Raw genomic sequence first — 24,765 nt, forward strand, 5'->3', positions numbered from 1 at the left:
AGGCACATCAGCCGCTCCCCAGGGGGGCGGAGCCGGCATTGAGAGGGCAGGAGTGGCCTGAGCACTTTGTTTACAAGCTTCGGTCCTTCCTGGGCCAGGTGCAGGCTGAGTCATCAGTCGCTCCCCAGGAGGGCGGAGCCAGCATTGTGGTGGCAGGGGCACAGCCTGATGCATCATTCAGGGGAAACTCCCACCACCCATTAAGGGGTCCTCCTGCTAATCACTACCTGTCAACTCCCAGCCCTGTCACTCACACACACCAGACAGTCAGATCCACATCCAAGCAGAGGCGGGCTGAAATGGTTAGGCAAGCAAATGCTAACTTTCTAAAAGTAGCATTTGCAAACACAGGATATTAAAATAAACTTTACTAAAAGAAGTATTTTATTATTCTGAGTTCAGGCATACTAAACACGAATTTCTACCATGTTCCCTGAGCCTGCTGGGATTATAGAGTGTAATAATTCCAGCAGCCCATCTGGCCTAGAAGGGAACAGGTAGCCTTACAATAGTGAAAAACGAATTTGGTAGTAATTCACTATTAGAACATGCCACACACATCAGGGCATGTTCTACCTTACACTACAATGCACCCTGCCCTCAGGCCTACTATAGGGGTGACTAATATGAAGTTAAGGGAAGGTTTAGGGGCTGGCAAGTGTGTGCACTTGCCCAGCCAGGGTGACAGTACCAGACTGCACGCAGGTTCTGCAATGGCAGACCCTAGACACATTTTAAGGCTGCTTCTGTGGGTGGCGCAACCAGCGCTGCAGGCCCACTAGCAGTATTGGCATTCACAAGCCCTGGCACTCCTGGTGCACTTTACTAGGGACTAACAGTAAATCCAATGAACCAATCATGGACATCAATCATATGTACACTTTACAGTAGGGAGCACTTGCACTGCGGCACGGGTTGGCCGTGGCGTAGTGCCCTGAGTAGCAGACACCATCAAAACATTGGAGGCACAACAGCAAAAAGTGGAAGGGAAACTCACGCCAAGGTGCCAGGTCTAACACACTGCACCCTGAGAAGCGTGTTTATATAATTGTTGCACTGCACACTTAGAAGCGTGTTAATATAATTGGTTTGTATAATTGGTGCACTGCACCCTTAGAAGCGTGTTTATATAATTGTTGCCCTGCACTCTTAGAAGCGCGTTTATATAATTGGTGCACCGAACCCTTAGAAGCGTGTTTATATAATTGGTGCACTGCACCCTTGGAAGCGTGTTTATAGAATTGTTGCACTGCACCCATATAAGCGTGTTTATATAATTGGTGCACTGCACCCTTAGAAGCGTTTTCATATAATTGGTGCACTGCACCCTTAGAAGCATGTTTATATAATTGTGGCACGGCACCCAAAGAAGCGTGTTTATATAATTGTTACACTGCACCCTTGGAAGCGTGTTTATATAATTGTTGCAATGCACCCTTAGAAGTGTGTTAATATAATTGTTGCAATGCACCCTTGGTAGCGTGTTTATATAATTGATGCACTGCACCCTTAGAAGCGTGTTTATATAATTTTTGCAATGCACTCTTAGAAGCGTGTTCATATAATTGGTTTATATAATTGTTGCACTGCAGCCTTAGAAGCGTGTTTATACATTTGTTGCAATGCACCCTTAGAAGTGTGTTTATATTATTGTTGCACTGCACCCATATAAGCGTGTTTATATAATTGGTGCACTGCACCCTTAGAAGCGTTTTCATATAATTGGTGCACTGCACCCTTAGAAGCATGTTTATATAATTGTGGCACGGCACCCAAAGAAGCGTGTTTATATAATTGTTACACTGCACCCTTGGAAGCGTGTTTATATAATTGTTGCAATGCACCCTTAGAAGTGTGTTAATATAATTGTTGCAATGCACCCTTGGTAGCGTGTTTATATAATTGATGCACTGCACCCTTAGAAGCGTGTTTATATAATTTTTGCAATGCACTCTTAGAAGCGTGTTCATATAATTGGTTTATATAATTGTTGCACTGCAGCCTTAGAAGCGTGTTTATACATTTGTTGCAATGCACCCTTAGAAGTGTGTTTATATTATTGTTGCAATGCACTCTTGGAAGCTTGTTTATATAATTGGTGCACTGCACCCTTAGAAGCGTGTTCATATAATTGGTTTATATATTTGTTGCACTGCACCCTTAGAAGCGTGTTTATATAATTGTTGCACTTCCCCCTTAGAAGCGTGTTTATATAATTGTTACACTGCATCCTTGGAAGCGTGTTTATATAATTGTTGCAATGCACCCTTGGAAGCGTGTTTATATATTTGGTGCACTGCACCCTCGGAAGTGTGTTTATATAATTGTTACAATGCACCCTTGGAAGTGTGTTTATATAATTGTTGCAATGCACCCTTGGAAGCGTGTTTATATAATTGTTGCAATGCACTCTTAGAACCGTATTTATATAATTGGTTTATATAATTGGTGCACTGCACCCTTAGAAGCGAGTTTATATAATTGTTGCATTGCACCCTTAGAAGCATGTTCATATAATAGTTGCACTGCACCCTGAGAAGCGTGTTTATATAATTGTTGAACTGCACACTTAGAAGCGTGTTAATATAATAGGTTTGTATAATTGGTGCACTGCACCCTTAGACGCGTGTTTATATAATTGTTGCACTGCACTCTTAGAAGCGTGTTTATATAATTGGTGCACCGAACCCTTAGAAGCGTGTTTATATAATTGGTGCACTGCACCCTTGGAAGCGTGTTTATAGAATTGTTGCACTGCACCCATATAAGCGTGTTTATATAATTGATGCCCTGCACCCTTGGAAACGTGTTTATATAATTGGTGCACTGCACCCTTGGAAGCGTGTTTATATAATTGGTGCACTGCACCCTTGGAAGCGTGTTTATATAATTGTTGCACTGCACCCTTAGAAGCGTTTTTATATAATTGGTGCACTGCACCCTTAGAAGCATGTTTATATAATTGTGGCACGGCACCCATAGAAGCGTGTTTATATAATTGTTACACTGCACCCTTGGAAGCGTGTTTATATAATTGTTGCAATGCACCCTTAGAAGTGTGTTAATATAATTGTTGCAATGCACCCTTGGTAGCGTGTTTATATAATTGATGCACTGCACCCTTAGAAGCGTGTTTATATACATTTTTGCAATGCACTCTTAGAAGCGTGTTCATATAATTGGTTTATATAATTGTTGCACTGCAGCCTTAGAAGCGTGTTTATAAATTTGTTGCAATGCACCCTTAGAAGTGTGTTTATATTATTGTTGCAATGCACTCTTGGAAGCGTGTTTATATAATTGGTGCACTGCACCCTTAGAAGCGTGTTTATATAATTGTTGCATTGCACCCTTAGAAGCATGTTTATATAATAGTTGCACTGCACCCTGAGAAGCGTGTTTATATAATTGTTGCAATGCACCCTTGGAAGCGTGTTTATATAATTGTTGCAATGCACCCTTAGAAGCGTGTTTATATAATTGGTTTATATAATAGTTGCACTGCACCCTTAGAAGCGTGTTTATATAATAGTTGCACTGCACCCTGAGAAGCGTGTTTATATAATTGTTGCACTGCACCCTTAAAAGCGTGTTTATATAATTGTTGCAATGCACCCTTAGAAGCGTGTTAATATAATTGATTTGTATAATTGGTGCGCTGCACCCTTAGAAGCGTGTTTATATAATTGTTGCACTGCACTCTTAGAAGCGTGTTTATATAATTTGTGCTCTGCATCCTTAGAAGCGTGTTTATATAATTGTTGCACTGCACCCTTAGAAGCGTGTTTATGTAATTGTTGCACTGCACCCTTGGAAGTGTATTTTTATAATTGTTGCAAAGCAGCCTTAGAAGCGTGTTTATATAATTGTTGCAATGCACCCTTTGAAGCGTGTTTATATAATTGGTGCACTGCACCCTCAGAAATGTGTTTATATAATTGTTGCAATGCACGCTTGGAAGTGTGTTTATATAATTATTGCAATGCATCCTTGAAGCATTTTTATATAATTGTTGCAATGCACCCTTAGAAGCGTGTTTATATAATTGGCTTATATGATTGGTGCACTGCACCCTTAGAAGCGTGTTTATAAAATTGTTGCACAGCACCCTTAGAAGCGTGTTTATATAATTGTTGCAATGCACCCTGAGAAGCGTGTTTAGATAATTGGTGCAATGCACCCTTAGAAGCGTGTTTATATAATTGGTGCACTGCTCCCTTGGATGCGTGTTTATATAATTGACGCACTGCACCCTTAGAAGCGTGTTTATATCACTGATGCACTGCACCCTTGGAAGCGTATTTATATAATTGGTGCACCGCACCCTTAGAAGCGTGTTTTTATAATTGGTGCACTGCACCCTTGGAAGCGTGTTTATATAATTGTTGCACTGCACCCTTGGAAGCGTGTTTATATAATTGATGCACTGCACCCTTGGAAACGTGTTTATATAATTGGTGCACTGCACCCTTGGAAGCGTGTTTATATAATTGGTGCACTGCACCCTTGGAAGCGTGTTTATATAATTGGTGCATTGCACCCTTGGAAGCGTGTTTATATAATTGTTGCAATGCACCCTTGGTAGCGTGTTTATATAACTGGTGCACTGCACCCTTAGAAGCGTGTTTATATAATTGTTGCAATGCACTCTTAGAAGTGTGTTTATATAATTGTTGCAATGCATCCTTGGAAGCGTGTTTATATAATTGGTGCACTGCACCCTCTGAAGTGTGTTTATATAATTGTTGCAATGCACCCTTGGAAGTGTGTTTATTAAATTGTTGCAATGCACCCTTGGAAGCGTGTTTATATAATTGGTGCACTGCACCCTTGGAAGCGTGTTTATATAATTGTTGCACTGCACCCTTGGAAGCGTGTTTATATAATTGGTGCACTGCACCCTTGGAAGCGTGTTTATATAATTGGTGCACTGCACCCTTGGAAGCGTGTTTATATAATTGTTGCACTGCACCCTTGGAAGCGTGTTTATATAATTGGTGCACTGCACCTTTGGAAGCGTGTTTATATAATTGGTGCACTGCACACTTGGAAGCGTGTTTATATAATTGGTGCACTGCACCCTTAGATGCGTTCATATAATTGGTGCACTGACCCTTGGAAGCATTTTTATATAATTGGTGCACTGCACCCTTGGAAGCGTGTTTACATAATTGGTGCACTGCGCCCTCGGAAGCGTTTTAATATATTTGTTGCACTGCACCCTTAGAAGCATGTTTATATAATTGGTGCACTGCACCCTTAGAAACATGTTTATATAATTGTGGCACTGCACCCATAGAAGCGTGTTGATATAATTGTTACACTGCACCCTTGGAAGCGTGTTTATATAATTGTTGCAATGCACCCTTAGAAGCGTGTTTATATAATTGTTGCAATGCACCTTTGGTAGCGTGAATATATAATTGGTGCACTGCACCCACGGAAGTGTGTTTATATAATTGTTGCAATGCACCCTTGGAAGCTTGTTTATATAATTGGTGCACTGCACCCTTAGATGCGTGTTTATAATTAATGCACTGCACCCTTGGAAGCATGTTGATATATTTGTTGCACTGCACCCTTAGAAGCATGTTTATATACTTGGTGCACTGCACCCCTAGAAGCGTGCTTATATAACTGGTTCACTGCAGCCTTGGAACTGTTTGTGTATAATTGGTGCACTGCACCCTTGGAACTGTTTTGTATAATTGGTGCACTGCACCCTTGGAAGTGTGTGTGTATAATTGGTGTATTGCACTCTTGTAAGTTGTTGTATAATGAGGGCAAAGCAGCAAACTATGAGTCTGGTCTAAGCGTGTGCCCGGACACCTCCTCGGAAGTAGCTGTGCGCTCTATAAATGCCATGAATTGAATTGAATTAAACTCTCAGGGAGGTAGTGGGGGGTGTAACTGCATGACCCTAAAAGCGTTTCTCATCTTGTCCCCGCCAGCGCTGCAAAGACCGGCTCAACTCCCTGGCCATCTCTGTCATGAACCAGTGGCCCGGGGTCAAACTGCGGGTCACCGAGGGCTGGGATGAAGATGGTCACCACTCTGATGAGTCGCTGCACTATGAAGGACGAGCGGTGGACATTACCACCTCAGACCGGGACCGTAACAAGTACGGCATGCTGGCCCGGCTAGCGGCAGAAGCCGGATTCGACTGGGTCTACTACGAGTCCAAGGCACACATCCACTGTTCGGTGAAGTCCGGTAAGCGCTTAATAGCAACTGAGAACAGTTACTTGAAATGTGCGGGTAGGGTTGTCTTGTCCATCTGTATCCTTCTTGAAGATTTTGTTTCAACTGATGGAGTTTGGGTCCAAAAACACCATTCCATTGATAATCCTTCTTCAGGTTCCATCCCATAGTCACTATTCTGAGCTGGAGGTTTCCATACTAACGAGTATCATCTTCATCCCTTCTAAGGCATTTCCTATACCCACTAGGCTTTTAACACCATGAGGGGGGACACAGACCACTTGGAGCAGACTTCACAAACACATTATATAATGTCAGTAAAAGGCCTCTTGGTGTCAGATAAGAAGCTGCCACTATTCACATTCTGTTTATATAAAAACAGATCTCGCTATCCATATATCTTAGAAGGGAAGTTTAGAGATTGAAGTCCATCTGATGCGGTTGTATGATAGAATCACGCATGCCGTTACAATGCGGGCAATACTACCTGTTGTTACCACTCGTTCTGGGGGCCGTGGCCGAGCTCACTGGCATTCTGGATGTTGCTGACAGGGCCATCTTGAGCGCTGGTGGCGCTCTGTGCAACAATCTTTTTTGACACCTGCCCCCCCTCCAGTTCCCCCCCCCCCGAACTCCTCCTTGTGGTCCCTCACTACCATCCAGCAAAAGTGCCCCATACCTCTCCATATCCCCATAGAATATAGATCTGTTCTTTGCAGCAGGCACATTAACCCTTTGTGCTACTTAACGGTGAGTCAAAACTGCCACTAGACAAAACTCTGATCTCTCTCTCTAGCAGGAACATTAATTACAAGAGTTATCTTGACATTTTTAATGTTGCCTGAAAACTGGACACACAGGGAACACTGCAGCAGGTGCTTTTAGTTTGTGCTAAACAGAGAGCCCCCCCACCCCCTCCTTAGTTCGGTGCCCCCTTCCAGGTCAGCATCCAGTGCAGCCGCACCGGTCGCACTGCCCCCAAGCCGGCCCTGGATTTTAGACTAGTCTATACTCCATATTAGTCAGTGGCCTTGATTCAGTTGCACCACTAGAACTCAATACTCTCGTGTTGTGCAAACCGAGAGGGTGAAGATGGGGCCAATGGCCAACCAGAGAACCGCAGGACTCTTCTGTGAGGAAGAAGAGGTGTGGATTGCTCCATCCACTTGTCGCTCAAAGCCCTGCGCGTGGTCCTGACCAATGGCAGGAAGTCCCTTCCTCACACGGGTGTTCGAACCTGCATGGCAGTCGTTCACTGCAGGCGGTGAAAGGATGAGGAATTCCCGTTTAGGGGTAGATCTTTCTCTACACCAGAGCCAGTCCTAAGGATCCTACGTCAGAACGTTCTCGTGCGACAAGTGATCTGGTCATTTTCCAGGCCCTTGAATTGACACAACGAAGCAGTTGTGCACAATTGTTTCTCGAATGGACTCATGGTAAAAGCGAAGAACATTTCCAAAAACAGTCCACGACATAAATTAATTTCAAACACCTTCATTGGTGAATGCCACGCCTCGTTGTGAGCTTAGTCCGTTAGTACAATCGGTCTTCCCAATGCCTTTTGCACGTCACATAGCATCTCGTGAGCAGCAGGCACACCAGTGTAAAACTACCGGAAACAAACTACAAGTTACAGGTAGAACAGAATCCCATCTGACTCTCAGAGCATTCCTCGATGATTGTGACCCTTCTGTGTACATTTCACGTCAGTAACGCGATGGACCTTTGAGTTGAACTCAAAATCATACACAGATTCGACCTAACAACTATGTATCAATGAATTTCGTTGAGTTTGTTTCAAGACTTTTTACACAGACGTGGTGTGCTCTCAGCGGACGCAACACTGAACCAGCAGGACTCTGATTGGTGATAGGGCTGGATACCACCAGGCCTTCCCTTACAAGGAAGAACACTGGATACCGCCAGACCCTCTCTCACCTGGGACAAGAATGGATACCACCAGGCACTCCCTCACCTGGGACACGACTGGATACCGCCAGATCCTCCCTCACCTGGGACAAGACTGGATACCACCAGACCCTCTCTCACCTGGGACAAGACTGGATACCACCAGACCCTCCCTCACCTGGGACAAGACTGGATACCGCCAGACCCTCCCTCACCTGGGACAAGACTGGTTTCCACCAGAAACTCCCTCACCTGGGACAAGACTGGATACCACCAGACCCTCCCTCACCTAGGACAAGACTGGATACCGCCAGACTCTCCTTCACCTGGGACATGACTGGACCCTCCCTCACCTGGGACAAGACTGGATACCACCAAACCCTCCCTCACCTGGGACAAGACGGATCACTGACATAATATCGAGTACACAAATATAGAATGGACAAAATATTGAAGAAAACATACAGAATGCAAAAATATCGAAGTCCTATCTACAAACAGGTAAGTACAAAAATATTGAATCAAAAATATCGCTAAAAAAACTATAGTCAAAATATCGCATTTTTTTAAATGTCTTAAAAATGAATTTACAATTAATGAAATATTAAACATAATTAACTTAAACATACTTAAAAATACTTAACTAACCTTAAAATTATTAAATAATTAATTTAAGTAAAAAAAATAAACATAATTTTTTTTCAATACAAATATATTTAACGCTATATTAATAAAAAATATAGAATATTTTTACTGAAGGATAGCGGTAGGATAAAATTTACTATTACCACTCCAGTGAGTGCAACAGTAGGGAAAGCGTTGGATAGCGTAGGGGTAAAAATTAGTATTCCCACTTCAATGAGTGCAACAGTAGGGAAAGCGTTGGATAGCGTAGGGGTAAAAATTACTATTCCCACTCCAGTGAGTACAACAGTAGGGAGAGCGTTCAATAGTGGGAGGGTAAAAATAACTATTCCCACTCCAGTGAGTGCAACAGTAGGGAAAGCGTTGGATAGCGGGAGGGTAAAAATGACTATTCCCACTCCAGAGAGTGCAACAGTAGGGAAAGCGTTGAATAGCGTAGGGGTAAAAATTACTATTCCCACTCCAGAGAGTGCAACAGTACGGAAAGCGTTGGATAGCGTAGGGGTAAAAATTACTATTCCCACTCCAGAGAGTGCAACAGTAGGGAAAGCGTTGGATAGCGTAGGGGTAAAAATTACTATTCCCACTCCAGAGAGTGCAACAGTAGGGAAAACGTTGGATAGCGTAGGGGTAAAAATTACTATTCCCACTCCAGAGAGTGCAACAGTAGGGAAAGTAAAGATTTAATATATTAATAAAAATAAATTAAATATCAATACCAATAAAACATTAATTAAAAGTAATTACCAATTTAATATAATGTAATAAATAATCAATTAAGAATACAAATAAATATAAGTTATTAAAATTAATTACCTATTAATACAAATTAATTACCAATTAACAATTAATTAACAATAAATTAAAAATTAATACCAATAAATAAATAAAAATGATTTACTTAATTACAATTAAATTACTTCCCACCCTATTCCCCTATAAACCCACAACCCGCTACGGAAAATAAATTAATAAAATTAATGTAATTATCAATCAATTAATAAAAATGAATTACCAATTAAAAATAATTAATTACCAATTAAAAATTCATTAACAATTAATTCAAAATGAATACCAATAAATAAATTAACATATTTAATTGATTACAATTAAATTACTTCCCACCCTATTTCCCTATAAACCCACAACCCATTACAGAATATAAATTAATAAAATTAACATAATTATAAATTAATCAATTAATAAAAACTAATTACCAGTTTAAAATGAATTAATTACCCATTAAAAATTCATTAACAATTAATTCAAAATGAATACCTATAAATAAATTAACATATTTAAATAATTACAATTAAATTACTTCCCGCCCTATTCCCCTATAAACCCACAACCCGCTACAGAACTGAAATGCAAAATGTAATTAAAAATAATTAGTAATTTCTAAAAATTAATATTTAATTTAATATAATTAAATTACTGCCCACCCTATTCGCCTATAAACCCACAACCCGCTACTGAATTAAATTACGCAAAAATTAAATAACATAATATTCATTACTTAAAATAAATTGCAAAAAAATACACTTTTCACAAATATACTAACATACAAAACACTTTAAAAAATTCGATATTGTTAAAAATTCGATATATTTTATTAACTATATTATATACTTTGATATTTTGACTTTCTATATTTTAAAAAATCAATATTATATTACTTACCTTCAATTCGATATTTTTCACCACTATATTCTGTCCATTCGATATTTTGTCCATTCGATATTTTGACTTCGATATTATGCCTATTCTATATTTTGAATTCAATATTTTGTCTTGTTACCGACAAGACTGGATACCTCCAGACCCTCTCTCACCTGGGACAAGACTGGATACCGCCAGACCCTCTCTCCCCTGGGACAAGACTGGATACCGCCAGACCCTCCCTCACCTGAGACAAGACTGGATACCGCCAGACCCTCTCTCACCTGAGACAAGACTGGATACCGCCAGACCCTCCCTGGCCTGAGACAAGACTGGATACCTCCAGACCCTCTCTCCCCTGGGACAAGACTGGATACCGCCAGACCCTCTCTCACCTGGGACAAGACTGGATACCGCCAGACCCTCTCTCCCCTGGGACAAGACTGGATACCGCCAGACCCTCTCTCACCTGGGACAAGGCTGGATACCATCAGACCCTCCCTCACCAGGGACAAGACTGGATACCGCCAGACCCTCCCTCACCTGGGACAAGACTGGATACCTCCAGACCCTCTCTCCCCTGGGACAAGACTGGATACCGCCAGACCCTCTCTCACCTGGGACAAGACTGGATACCATCAGACCCTCCCTCACCAGGGACAAGACTGGATACCGCCAGACCCTCTCTCACCTGGGACAAGACTGGATACCGTCGGACCCTCCCTCACCTGGAACAAGACTGGATACCGCCAGACCCTCCCTCACCTGGGACAAGACTTGATACCACCAGACTCTCCCTCACCTGGAACAAGACTGGATACCGCCAGACCCTCCCTCACCTGGGACAAGACTTGATACCACCTGACTCTCCCTCACCAGGAACATGACTGGATACCGCCAGATCCTCCTTCACCTGGTACAAGACTGGATACCGCCAGACCCTCCCTCACCTGGGACAAGACTGGATACCGCCAGACCTCCCTCACCTGAAACAAGACTGGATACCGCCAGACCCTCTCTCACCTGGCACAAGACTGGATACCACCAGACCCTCCCTCACCTGGGACAAGACTGGATACCGCCAGACCCTCTCTCACCTGGGATAAGACTGGATACTGCCAGACCCTCCCTCACCTGGGACAAGACTTGATACCACCAGACCCTCCCTCACCTGGGACAAGACTGGATTCCGCCAGACCCTCCCTCACCTGGGACACGACTGAATACCGCCAGACACGCTCTCACCTGGGGCAAGACTGGATAAGGCCAGACACTCCCTCATCTGGGACAAGACTGGATTCCACCAGACACTCCCTCACCTGGGACAAGACTGGATTCCACCAGACACTCCCTCACCTGGGACAAGACTGGATTCCGCCAGATCCTCCCTCACCTGGGACAAGACTGAATACCGCCAGACACGCTCTCACCTGGGGCAAGACTGGATAAGGCCAGACACTCCCTCATCTGGGACAAGCCTGGATTCCACCAGACACTCCCTCACCTGGGACAAGAATTGATACCTCCAGACCCTTCCTCACCTGGGACAAGACTGGATACCTTCAGACCCTTCCTCACCTGGGAGAAGATTGAATACCACCAGGCCCTCCCTCACCTGGGACAAGATGGGATACCACCTGACCATCCCTTCCTGGGAGAAGACTGAATACCACCAGGCCCTCACTCACCTGGGAAAAGACTGGAAACCACCTGACCATCCCTCACCTGGGAGAAGACTGAATACCACCGGCCCTCCCTCACCTGGGACAAGACTGGATACCACCAGACCCTCCCTCACCTGCGACAAGACTGGATACTACCAGACCCACCCTCACCTGGGACAAGAATGGATACCGCCAGACCCTCCCTGACCTGGAACAAGACTAGATACCGCCAGACCCTCCCTCACCTGGGACAAGACTGGATACCACCAGACCCTCCCTCACCTGGAACAAGACTGGATACCACCAGACCCTCCCTCACCTGGGACAAGACTGGATACCGCCAGACCCTCCCTCACCTGGGACAAGACTGGATACCGCCAGACACTCCCTCACCTGGGACAAGACTGGTTTCCACCAGACACTCCCTCACCTGGGACAAGACTGGATACCACCAGACTCTCCCTCACCTGGGACAAGACTGGATACCGCCAGACAAGACTGGATACCACCAGACCCTCCCTCACCTGGGACAAGACTGGATACCCCCAGACCTGCCCTCACCTGGGACAAGACTGGATACCACCTGGCCCACCCTCACCTGGGACAAGACTGGATACCCCCAGACCTGCCCTCACATGGGACAAGACTGAATACCACTAGACCCTCCCTCACCTGGGACAAGATAGAATACCACCAGACCCCCCCTCACCTGGTACAAGACTGAATACCACCAGACCCTCTCTCACCCGGGACAATACTGGACACCACCTGACCATCCCTCACCTGGGAGAAGACTGAATACCACCAGGCCCTCCCTCACCTGGGACAAGACTGGATACCACCTGACCATCCCTTCCTGGAAGAAGACTGAATACCACCAGACCTGCCCTCACCTGGGACAAGACTGGATACGGCCAGACACTCCCTCATCTGGGACAAGACTGGGTTCCACCAGACACTCCCTCACCTGGGACAAGACTGGATACCACCAGACCCTCCCTCACCTGGGACAAGACTGAATACCGCCAGACACGCTCTCACCTGGGACAAGACTGGATACGGCCAGACACTCCCTCATCTGTGACAAGACTGGATTCCACCAGACACTCCCTGGCCTGAGACAAGACTGGATACCTCCAGACACTCCCTCACCTGGGACAAGACTGGATACCCCAGACACACTCTCACCTTTGACAAGACTGGATTCCGCCAGACCCTCTCTCACCTGCGACAAGACTGGATACCGCCAGACCCTCCCTCACCTGGGACAAGACTGGATACCGCCAGACCCTCCCTCACCTGGGACAAGACTGGATTCCGCCAGACCCTCCCTCACCTGGGACAAGACTGGATACCGCCACAGTACTACTTGCCTCATAGTATCTCCTGCCTCCCATGGGCCTCACAGTACCCTCTGTGAGGCATGGGCCTCAAGCTCCCTGCCACTCCATATACGTCACAGCCCAGCTGCCTTTCCAGGTGCGTCACAGCCCCCTGCTTCCCATGTGCCTCAAGGCCCCTGCCTCCATATATACATCACAGCCCAGCGGCCTCCCATGTGCCTCAAGTCCCCTGCTTCCCCTTATACATCACAGCCCCCTGCTTCCCCGTGCATCATTTCCCCTGCTTCCCTGTGCGTCACAGCCCCCTGCTTCCCCTGTGCCTCAAACCCCCTGCTTTCCCATATACATCACAGCTGCCTGCTTCCCCATATACATCACATCCTCCTGCTTCCCCTGAGCTTCACAGCCCTCTGCTTCCCCACATACATCACAGCCCCCTGCTTCCCCATATACATCACAGCCCCCTGTTTCCCCATATACATCACAGCCCCCTGCTTCCCCATATACATCACAGCCCCCTGCTTCCCCATATACATCGCAGCCCCCTGCTTCCCACATAAATTGCCGCCCTCTAGCTTACCCTGTGCATCACTGCCTCCTGCTTCCCCATATACATCACAGCCCCCTGCTTCCCCTGCCCCTCAAGCCCCCTGCTTCCCCATATACATCGCAGCGCCCTCACTCCCATTGTGCTGCACAGCCCCTTTGACTGCCATGGGCATCGCAGTCCTCCAGCCTTGCCTTCTAAATGAGCAGTACAGGTGCCCCCACAAACCCCCCTCCCCTCCGACTCTGCAGTAGCTGAACGCTCCGCCCATTCCACGTGGATGACCCAGAGGCCAGTGCGAGTCCAGCTGGACGCCACAGACTAACAGAAGGTCAAGGGTGGTTGGACGTTAAGGCTCTCCGGTATGCTAACCTGATCACCCTCACGACCACATATATATTGGATATTGACTCCAACATTCGGGATAGAACGTCTCCAAGCCCCCACAGACCATGACGCACTTTAGTGCCATTTAACTAATACTACGTGATCAGTGCATCGTATGTATTAATCTTGCCTGCTTATATTCTTTGCAGCATTTCCAATTTTTCTCACTTTATGTTACTATTTAGGAGTGGTACACGCAGGGCTGGACCCTGTTTGTCCTGAAGAAGAGCACTGGGGATGCTCGAAACTAGTTGACGTCTACTAGGGATCCCTGACCCATTATAGACAGGAACCCGAGGGACCAACCCGTTTTTAACATATCATCAAGGAGCCTGAATAAATTTTAATTCGCCCACTAGTTAGGTATTTTTAAATTCACCACTCCACCCACATCACCGCACTACACATTGTCACTCACAAAAACAGTGCTCCTACGTAGTGCCGCAAGTCGTAGCACGCCTCAACCCGCAGCGGGTTGGGATGGCCCCTATGATGAAGCATGTCACCGTGGGGAAACCCTGGTGAGTGAGGGGACTCAACAAAGGACATTTTTCCTTCTTTATAATTTTTTCTGACATTGAGCATGTTTTACCTCTTTGTTTTCATAGCTAGGTCCTTTATCTGAGAATTCAGATTTTTGTGTTTTATGACTGAACTAGGAGGGTGGACCTAGCATACCCCTCTTGCTCCCCCCATATTTTTGAATTCCTTTCTACCTTTGACCTGCACAGCTGGGTGATGGGAACCACGAGGTGCCAAAGTAGCCAAAAATGGAGGCAGACAGAAAGAGAAATAGTTTAAATGCTAAAGAAAATATAAATGAGAGCAAATGGAGTCAGAGAGTGTGAAGGAAGAAAGGAAAAAAGAATGCAAATACGGAGAGAAATATAGAAAACAAAAAAGAAGCAGGATGGAAAAAGACTGAAAAGATTAATGAAAATAATAAATAACTATATTAATAAAAAAGAAGGAAGAAAGATAGTAGGCGTAAATAAAACGAAAAATTGATGGAGGGAAAGAAATGAGGAGAGCTGGAAAATAGAATGAAATAATGGAAAGGGAGACAGACGTAAGGACAAAGTAAGGAAAGAAGAAAAAGAATTAACAAATTGAAGGACTACAAAAGGAATGACAGATTAAAGGAGAGAAGGAAGGATACGATGATGAGAAGAAGAAAGGAAGGGAGAAACAAGAAAAGAATGAATGAATAGGAAAAAGTATGGAGCGAAAATGAAATAGGAATATCAGAAGGACAGAAAGATAGAAACAATGAGAAATGAACGAAAGAAGGATGGACAGACGGAAAGAAATATGAAAAGAGGAACGATAGGAGAAAGCAAAGAAGTAAAGGAAGAATAAAAGCACAAAAGATAGAAAGGAAGGAGAACACGATGAAAAAAGAATAAAACAAAAGAAAGAAGGAAATAAATACAGGTAAATGCAGTTTTTGATCAAATTCCTTTAAAATCATGATGTAAAATACAATATTTTTACAAATTTCCCATGAGTGAACAGTATTCACTAGCTTTCAAAGCAAAATGAGAAATCCCTCACTTAGATCCATTTTTAATGTCATCGAGCTCAAAGAGGGCTCATTGTATTTTCCTTGCTACTCCTTAGATGTTAGATGTGACAGACAGAGAGAGGGAACAGAGGACCAGTGGGAGAGGGCAGAGCCACGCCCTCCCTCCCACGCCCACCACAGAGGGCGTGGCCATGACTGCCACAAGGAGTTGGAGTGAGGGAGGGAGTGTGCACACCTCTGTGGCAGCAATGGTTGTGCTCAGGTAGCGCCCAGACAGCCTCAGGGCGCTGTGCCTTGCGTTGCTGCAGTTTTGTGGGATCAGGGTGAGTGTAGGGAGCCCCACCACCACGCCCTGTGTTGCCTCCGGAGCTTCACACACATTAACCATGTCGTGTACGTGAGATTGCGGGTTCTGTCCCCGAATGAGTGTATATTTCATACACAGACCGTCAGACGTCAGTGATTTCCTTTTAGCAGGAGGGGCGTCGCCCGCGTGCGCCCCGCAACCCCCGGAAACAGACTGATGAATCTCGGCGTTTCCCTTCGTGACTGTGCGCTCGCCGGCATGTCAAGGAAATGAACACACTCCGCGCGCTAACGGCCCCGAAAGGACTCCCTTTGAATGCCCTTGAAGTGTTGAAATGCCCTGAGTGGGGCACCCGCCCGCTGCCCCTGCCACCCCGCGGATGAAAGGAGGGGATGGGAGGGGCGTCAGCACACGCCCCTCTCATGACAGATCTGACGCACTTGTTTTGTAGTTTATTTTGAGGTCTGAGGCGAGAGTCCAAAGCTGAGAGAGACCCTCTATTGTGTGGCAATTACAAGTTGTGTGTTTCCTCTTTCTGAAATAATGGACTTTTGCTTTTAATTGTGAGGTGGAGCTGAGAAGGAGAAGGGGGAGGTGAGGGCGGCACCTCAGGGCCGGCCTAAGGCATGTGCAAGCTGTGCACCTGCACAGGGCCGCCAAACCCCTGGGGCCGCCACGCCAATATATATCTTAGATACATATTTGCGTGGCGGCCCCTGGCAGGGATTTGGCGGCCTCGGGCCTCCTACCTACACTCCCTGCTCAGGGCCTCCGTGAGCCTAGAGCCGGCCCTGGGCACCTCAAAGTCTTGAGAAGAGTGTGAGGGTCTCTGAGGAAGGACACGTCTTGGGGTCGCGAGGTGGCCTGACCAGGCCTTCTGGCAGACCAGACCCACCCTACCACCTGAGGTAGGGTCCTTGCAAAGTTAGGGGTGTAATAAGTGAGTGGGGTGCACAGCTGTGGTTAGAACTTGTCTGTGGAGGAAGGGGTGAAACTCGAGGGCTCTAATCTTCTGAGTCCCGGGAAGAGGTTCTAGCCTGTGAAGGCGGCAGTACCCCAAAGGGCTGTAATCCTCTGGGTCCCAGCGGTACTAACCGGGGAAGGCGGTGGTACCCCCAAAGGGCTCTAATCTTCTGAGTCCCGGGGAAGAGGTTCTAGCCTGTGAAGGCGGTGGTGGTACCCCCAAAGGGCTGTAATCCTCTCGGTCCCAGCGGTACTAACCTGCGAAGTTGGCGGTACACTCAAAGGGCTGTAATCCTCTGGGTCCCAGCGGTACTAACCGGGGAAGGCGGTGGTACCCCCAAAGGGCTCTAATCTTCTGAGTCCCGGGGAAGAGGTTCTAGCCTGTGAAGGCGGCGGTGGTACCCCCAAAGGGCTGTAATCCTCTCGGTCCCAGCGGTACTAACCTGCGAAGTTGGCGGTACACTCAAAGGGCTGTAATCTTCTAGGTCCCATGGAAGAGGCACTAACTGGTGATGGTGGTGGTACCCCCAAAGGGCTGTAATCCTCTCGGTCCCAGCGCTACTAACCGGGGAAGGCGGTGGTACCCCCAAAGGGCTGTAACCCTCTCGGTCCCAGCGGTACTAACCGGGGAAGGCGGTGGTACCCCCAAAGGGCTGTAATCCTCTCGGTCCCAGCGGTACTAACTGGTGAATGCGGTGGTACCCCCAAAGGGCTGTAATCTTCTCAGTCCCAGCGGTACTAACCGGGGAAGGCGGTGGTACCCCCAAAGGGCTCTAATCTTCTGAGTCCCGGGGAAGAGGTTCTAGCCTGTGAAGGCGGTGGTGGTACCCCCAAAGGGCTGTAATCCTCTCGGTCCCAGCGGTACTAACCGGCGAAGTTGGCGGTACACTCAAAGGGCTGTAATCTTCTAGGTCCCATGGAAGAGGCACTAACTGGTGATGGTGGTGGTACCCCCAAAGGGCTGTAATCCTCTCGGTCCCAGCGCTACTAACCGGGGAAGGCGGTGGTACCCCCAAAGGGCTGTAACCCTCTCGGTCCCAGCGGTACTAACCGGGGAAGGCGGTGGTACCCCCAAAGGGCTGTAATCCTCTCGGTCCCAGCGGTACTAACTGGTGAATGCGGTGGTACCCCCAAAGGGCTGTAATCTTCTCAGTCCCAGCGGTACTAACCGGGGAAGGCGGTGGTACCCCCAAAGGGCTGTAATCTTCTCAGTCCCAGTGGTACTAACCGGGGAAGGCGGTGGTACCCCCAAAGGGCTGTAATCCTCTCGGTCCCAGCGGTACTAACTGGTGAATGCGGTGGTACCCCCAAAGGGCTGTAATCTTCTCAGTCCCAGCGGTACTAACCGGGGAAGGCGGTGGTACCCCCAAAGGGCTGTAATCTTCTCAGTCCCAGTGGTACTAACCGGGGAAGGCGGTGGTACCCCCAAAGGGCTGTAATCCTCTCGGTCCCAGCGGTACTAACCGGCGAAGTTGGCGGTATACTCAAAGGGCTGTAATCTTCTAGGTCCCTTGGAAGAGGCACTAACTGGTGATGGTGGTGGTACACCCGTCACTGCAGCCAGCCCCAACTCCTCCTTGCCAGGATCTCTTTGTGTGACTTGTGCATGGTATGCAGGTGGTGTCCGTGCAGTGCCAGACTGTGGCATCCATACTTGGGACAGTGAACCGCCTCTAGTGATGGCTCTGAGCACATAGGCTCCTTCCAGGGACATTAGAAACTGGATGTAGGACTCCCAGAGGGCGTGAAAGGTGAGAATTGGCAAGGTTCAGGGGTGTAACACAGGCCCCTGCAGCCCACGCGGTGCAGGGGGGCCCCTAGCTCCAAGGGGCCCCCTCGGCCCTGAACTGTGGCCGAGAGAGCTCCTGATTGAGCCCAGAGGGGCCCCCCTAAGTACCGTGCTGGGAGACCCCCTCACTTTTCGTTACGCCAGTGGTGAGGTTTTGCAGGGAACTTCCTTCCAATACATACAGGTAGGTTGTACAGAAAAGGCGGAAACACAGGAACAGAACTTCTGCACTTCTAAAGGCAGAAGAACAGAAATAAGGTGGGGCTCTACCAGGAAGGATGTGAGGCACTTGGGCAGAAGTTAGCTCCACTTCAAAGCAAAAGGAAAAGGCTTGTACCCTCTGCCCCATGGTATAATAAGTCCCTCTATGATGAAAGAAAACATCTAAAGTACCTGGAGAAAAAATTGAGACAATCACCTACTACTAATAATCTTTCTAATCTCTGATACGCTAGAGCACATTACCACAAACACATTTTCAGCCAAAAATCGAATGACTTCAGAACCCTCCTTGACTCGGCCAAGAACAGACCAAAGAAACCTTTTGACTTAATCAGAACAACCACTAATACCCACTCCTCATCTAATATCAAATTTGTAGACCCACCAAAGAAAGCAGAAGAATTTCTTCAATTCTTCGGCACAAAAGTTAACTCATTCCTTGTACATACGTCACATCCAATCCCACAAGAGGGATGCAAATCCAATGGCTCCGGGCACAGCTTTGCCGTCACCACCTCTGACACCCTCCTCAAGAATTTTTTTTAAACAAAACCCTTGAACCCTTCTCTGGACCTTATCCCAAGCGGCCTCTCCATAAACCTTTCCACCCAAATGCTCCTGTTTGGTCTTATCTGATTAACCTATCTCTCAGCCAAGGTTTCTTTCTAGATGTCCTCAAAGTAGGTCACTACTAAAGAAACCATCCGATGATGTCAACGACTTTAATAACTTCTGCGTTATCACCAGCAACCCTTTCCTTGCTAGAATCACTGAAAGATATGTTGCAGAACAACTCTCCCAACACATCAAGGGCAATAACCTTCTTGATGCATTTCAATCTTGCTTCAATCAAGGCTGCAGCACAGAAGCAGCGCTGCTAGATGTGATCGATGATCCCCTCTATGTACTCGACTCGAGTAGCTCCTGCCTCCTGATCCTGCTTGACCTCTCTGCAGCCTTTGACACTGTAAACCATGACACCCTTCTCAAGACTGTAAAACATTGAAAAAGTCTTGAAGGCATAGTTCTTAGATGGGTTGAATCAAACCTCACGGGCAGATCTCAGATGATGAAAACTATCTCTCAACATCGAAAGCTGTTGATCATGGTGTCCCCCCAGGCTCTATCCTTGATCCCACCCTGTTCAATCTCTACATGGGACCTCTAGGAGAACTACAGCAAAAGTCTGAGATCCCTTATCGCCTCTCTGCTGGCAACACACAACTCTACCTCAAGGTGACCTCCGCACATGACATTTCACTCCAGGCCACCACCCTCAACTCTATCCAAGTATGGCTGACATCTCACCTCCGAAGACTAAATCCTTCAAAGACTGAGTTCCTTCTCATCTCAAACTCCCCACCGCCTGTATAAATCTTGGATGGATAATCTGAACATTCTCAACTGCAAACCTAGTTGATAGTGCTAAATCTCTAGGAGTCATCCTGGACGAGATACTTAACCTCCATTCCCAAATCAACACCGTGGCCAAAGATGCACAATACCAGCTTTGCCTTCTCAGGGGTATCCAAAGTCTCATTTCCGAACAAGACTTGAAAAATGTTGTTCAATCGCTGGTTTTCTCCGGACTTGGCTACTGGAGTTCACTCCTTGCTTGCCCCCCTGCACCCCCCAAGATCCACCTTTCTTCTTTAAAATCCGTCCTTCATTCAGTGGTGCGCTGCGTCTACGGAGCCAAAAGAAAAAAAAACACATCACGCCCATGCTGATAACTCTTTGCTGGCTTCCTGTCGAAGCCAGGTCAATATTTAAGACTGCTTGTATCACTCATAAAGCCATTCATACTTTCACCAGTCGCTATCTAGCAAACACACTCAAAATCTCAGATGGACAAAGACCCTCACGTAATGCTGAAAACGTTCTGCTCGAACCTCAAACTTTCAAAAGGGAAAGCCTTATGGCGCAATGTTTCTCCGGTAGTGCGACCAGAATTTGGAATTCACTTCCTCCTTACTTCCGCACTACCACCTCTTTCCGCATCTTTAAAAATTGACCTCAAAACCCCTCTCTTCCAAAGACAGTAGTTTTCTGTTTCTTATTTCTTAACGGAGAAGTAGTTCGTCATTGTGATGGACCGTGCACTTTTGAAAACCCAATCACTCCATCTTTAGCTTGCAATGTGTAAACGTTTTTAAAATTAAATATGTATTTTGTAAATTATATCCATCACTCTGTGTAACTGTAGTAGTTATACTCCCTTGCACAAGTTATATGTCTCCAACGTTAGTTTGCAATGTGTAATTTTTAGTAAATCTATATTTTGTAAATATGTAACCCTCACTCTTCGTTACTTTAGTAGTTATACATCTAGTCAACTCTATCATGTTACCTGCAATGTCTGTTCTAATGTACTTCGCTCTATTATAAAACACTCTGACACCTCTGGGTAAAGTATGCGCTATATAAAATCGCATAAATAAGAGCGGTCTACTGAGCCTGGGAGACCTTACCCTACTCTAGAGCTGTGTATCTACACACTCCATTCATCAGATCTTTTTCTGACATTGTGAAACACCGTCTTTACTTTCATGGGGCAGTGACGTGACATAATTGAGCCCCGCAAATGTACTCCATTCCATTCAGAAGGCTGTATCCTGCATTGAAAGTTGAGGTGCTGGGTCTCAACCAGGCGCTGAATTATTTGGAAATAAAATCCGGATTCAGGCAGATGGGAGCCCAAGAGCCAGTGAAAAGGCTGGACTGTTCTATACCTCTAAACTGATCTCAGGGTCCCAGTTTCTGCTCCCAGGCACCACTTGATTTTTAGAGCTTTTGAAACAAGTCGGTTAGGGGTTCACTTCCGGAATTGGTGATATTTTAATTACATTCACATAGAAAGCATTTGCCAATAAAGACAAATTTGCCCGAGACTGTAGCAAATGCTGCCCATTCCCAACAGCCGAATACTCCACCCAATATGGCCGTCCATCGGGCCGCAGGGCTTTGTTTTGCCTGCTGGGGGCGCACGGGCACAGATTTATTATTCTTTGACGCGAGGCAACTGCACCAAAGTGGCTGCCCTGCCTTGAGTCAAAGGAGAGAGAAACAGTTTACTATATCGACTAAGATATGGTGCATTTTTTCTCTTGTGCAGCGCGGGCACTCTTTTGTGGAAGTTTTGTACAAAAAATGCACTAGTCAGAAACTGCACCTTGCACAGCTCTTCATAAGGCGTCAGTGTTATCCAGTAGAAACAGAACAAAGCTGCACTATAGATGGACTATATACGGACTACAGACTTGGGGCCATATTATCAAGAAAGGCCAATACATTATCACTGCTTTTATCGGCAGGAAACTGCCGATAAGGCGGCAATAATGGACTTGATATTATGCCCTTGTGAATTCCCGTAGAAGCCCAGGTTAACACCAGATCCTGGGCTTCTATGGGTATTCACAAGGGCATATTATCAAGTCCATTATCGCCGCTTTATCGGCAGTTTCCTGCAGATAAAAGCGGCGATAATGTATTGCCCTTTCTTGATAATATGGCCCGAGATGTCTCAGACCATAACTAGAGAAAACACAAAAAAGACATTATTTACATACAATGTACATGCAATACTCTGAAGGGCTTCACTAGTTTGAGAGACAGCAGCTTGTGCAACAGGCCTGATTGTCGGTGAACTCACCTCAGAGATTCATACTTACATATTTCATCAATGTTTGTTCACAAAAATGCTTAGTTGTGTGTACATGAACGCCATTTCGTATGCGTTGCTGTGTTTCTGAGAGCGCGCCAGCTTGCCCGTTTGCAAACAAGTGTGCTTGTACTGAATACTATCCTACTTTGTTGTGTGAGAGCCTGTACAAGATGCATGAGTCCAGTGTACACACGTTTCTGCATTTGTGTATACGTTGTTTGTGTCTGACGAAATCACTGTGGCATTTAATGTGTTTAGTGCGCGCCCGCTTAATGCTAGCAATAATACTAATCTGTTGCATCAAGAGCTGATGTTTCCTTGCTTCGGGGGAAGGGTGTGCATGTAGTGTGTATATGTGTGAGTGTGTGTATGTGCGTGAGTGTGTGGGGGTTTGTGTTTGTGTGTGTATGTGTGTGTATGAGTGTGTACATATATATATATATATATATATATATATATATATATATATATATATATAGAGAGAGAGAGAGACTTTAGAACTACGCAGAGTTCTCTCCTTCTTTTTTGCATGATTTATGCATCACTCTGTGCCTGCAAGGGTATTGTTTTGACTTATACTGGGTGCTCCCTTGTGTCTGGACAAAACTATACCACTCTGAAGAGCTCTAATGAGAGCGAAACATGTGCCAGGGGTTACTTTTATTCATTTCAGGTTGGCTTGAATGGTACTTTACCAATCCAAAGCCGTAATACTGTGCCTGGAGTGGTAAAAGGCTTTGGTCATTTTACAGCTCGGCAGGGACAGCACTGTGCTAATCCTATGATTAAAGACTTTGCTGTATAAATGGCAAAAGAGTTTGTCCCCGTCTATCTCGGCGTGGATGGCACGGTGCTAATCCTATGCTTATAGACTTTGATAGAAAAGCAGACATTTGAGGTGAGCAAATTTAGAGTGTCACTGGTGTTGACGGTGCTCTATACAGGAGCTGCTTTACACCTAAACATGTAACTACCCAGAGTTCTCTGCTTCTTTTTTTGCGGAAGACTGGTCCCGGTAGTGTATTTAGGTACTTTCGAGTTAGTATATAAAGAAACTAAAAATGCAGTTATATTTGCCTCTGTCCGCTATAAAAACCTACCCTACTATCAACGGGCACAAGGAGTTAAAATAGTAAATCACACTTCAATATGGTCTATGGCCGGGCTTCATAATAATATCTTTTTTTTGTGTGTGTGCACCCCCCCCCCCACCTTGCAGGAGGTTTAGGGAGGTTCTGATGTTGTCCAAGTATCTGGAGTGAGGGAGAGGACTTCTCTAGGTGAATTATATGCTCTAAGTGGGTCAGTATTTACCACCGGTGTGTACGTATGAAGCATCTGTATAATGCAAAGGCAGCAGAGTTCTGTACAGAGTCAAAGGCGAGGACCCAGTCAACAAGTGATTGCAGAGGTAGGTGGATTCTGGGAGCAGGAGCATACTGTTACTGCATTGTGATGTTGTGTTAGTGTGATGAAGTGTGTCTTCATCCCTTTCCTAAATTGGAGCAGCACAGGGCATGTTGTGTCAGATCAAGGGTGCTCAAGAGAGACCGGTGTGTGAAGTGGAAGGAAGTGTGCTCATGCACCTTTCCCTCCTTTCACAGAGATGCTGGCTGGAGCTCGCTGCCTTGCTCCGGCACAGGTATCCTCTTGAAGGTTCATAAAGGGTCTGAGTGTTACTCAGCGCCGATGGGAGAGTAGTCGGGGCCCTTGATCTGCTGGGCCCCGGGCACTGGAATGTCTTATCTCCTCATCTTCAGAAAGTGGGAAACTAAAAGCCCCCATGCTTCCACCTCTTCTGCTAACCTTCCATCAGGGCTGCCAGCTTCAGTCTGATTGCTGGTGTCTATACCCAGAAATGTGTTGTCTTCCTAGTGCCTCGAAGACACTCTGTGGTGTACAATGGTTTAATCTCCCACAAACTAGAGGTTCACAGAC

The 24,765-nt window shown here is 46.1% G+C and overlaps 1 protein-coding gene across 1 annotated transcript in view; it reads left to right on the plus strand.

Annotated features, from left to right (window-relative positions):
* The window catches only part of IHH (Indian hedgehog signaling molecule), a 208,902-nt gene that overhangs the window by 127,924 nt on the left and 56,213 nt on the right, over positions 1-24,765 (plus strand). The window contains exon 2 of the mRNA XM_078679204.1: positions 5,952-6,213. Within this exon, the coding sequence (XP_078535330.1) occupies positions 5,952-6,213 (262 nt within the window). The remainder of the gene's footprint in view (positions 1-5,951; positions 6,214-24,765) is intronic.

This window comes from Lissotriton helveticus, chromosome 3_1 (assembly GCF_964261635.1).
Source record: "Lissotriton helveticus chromosome 3_1, aLisHel1.1, whole genome shotgun sequence".
NCBI classification, from domain to species: Eukaryota; Metazoa; Chordata; class Amphibia; order Caudata; family Salamandridae; genus Lissotriton; species Lissotriton helveticus.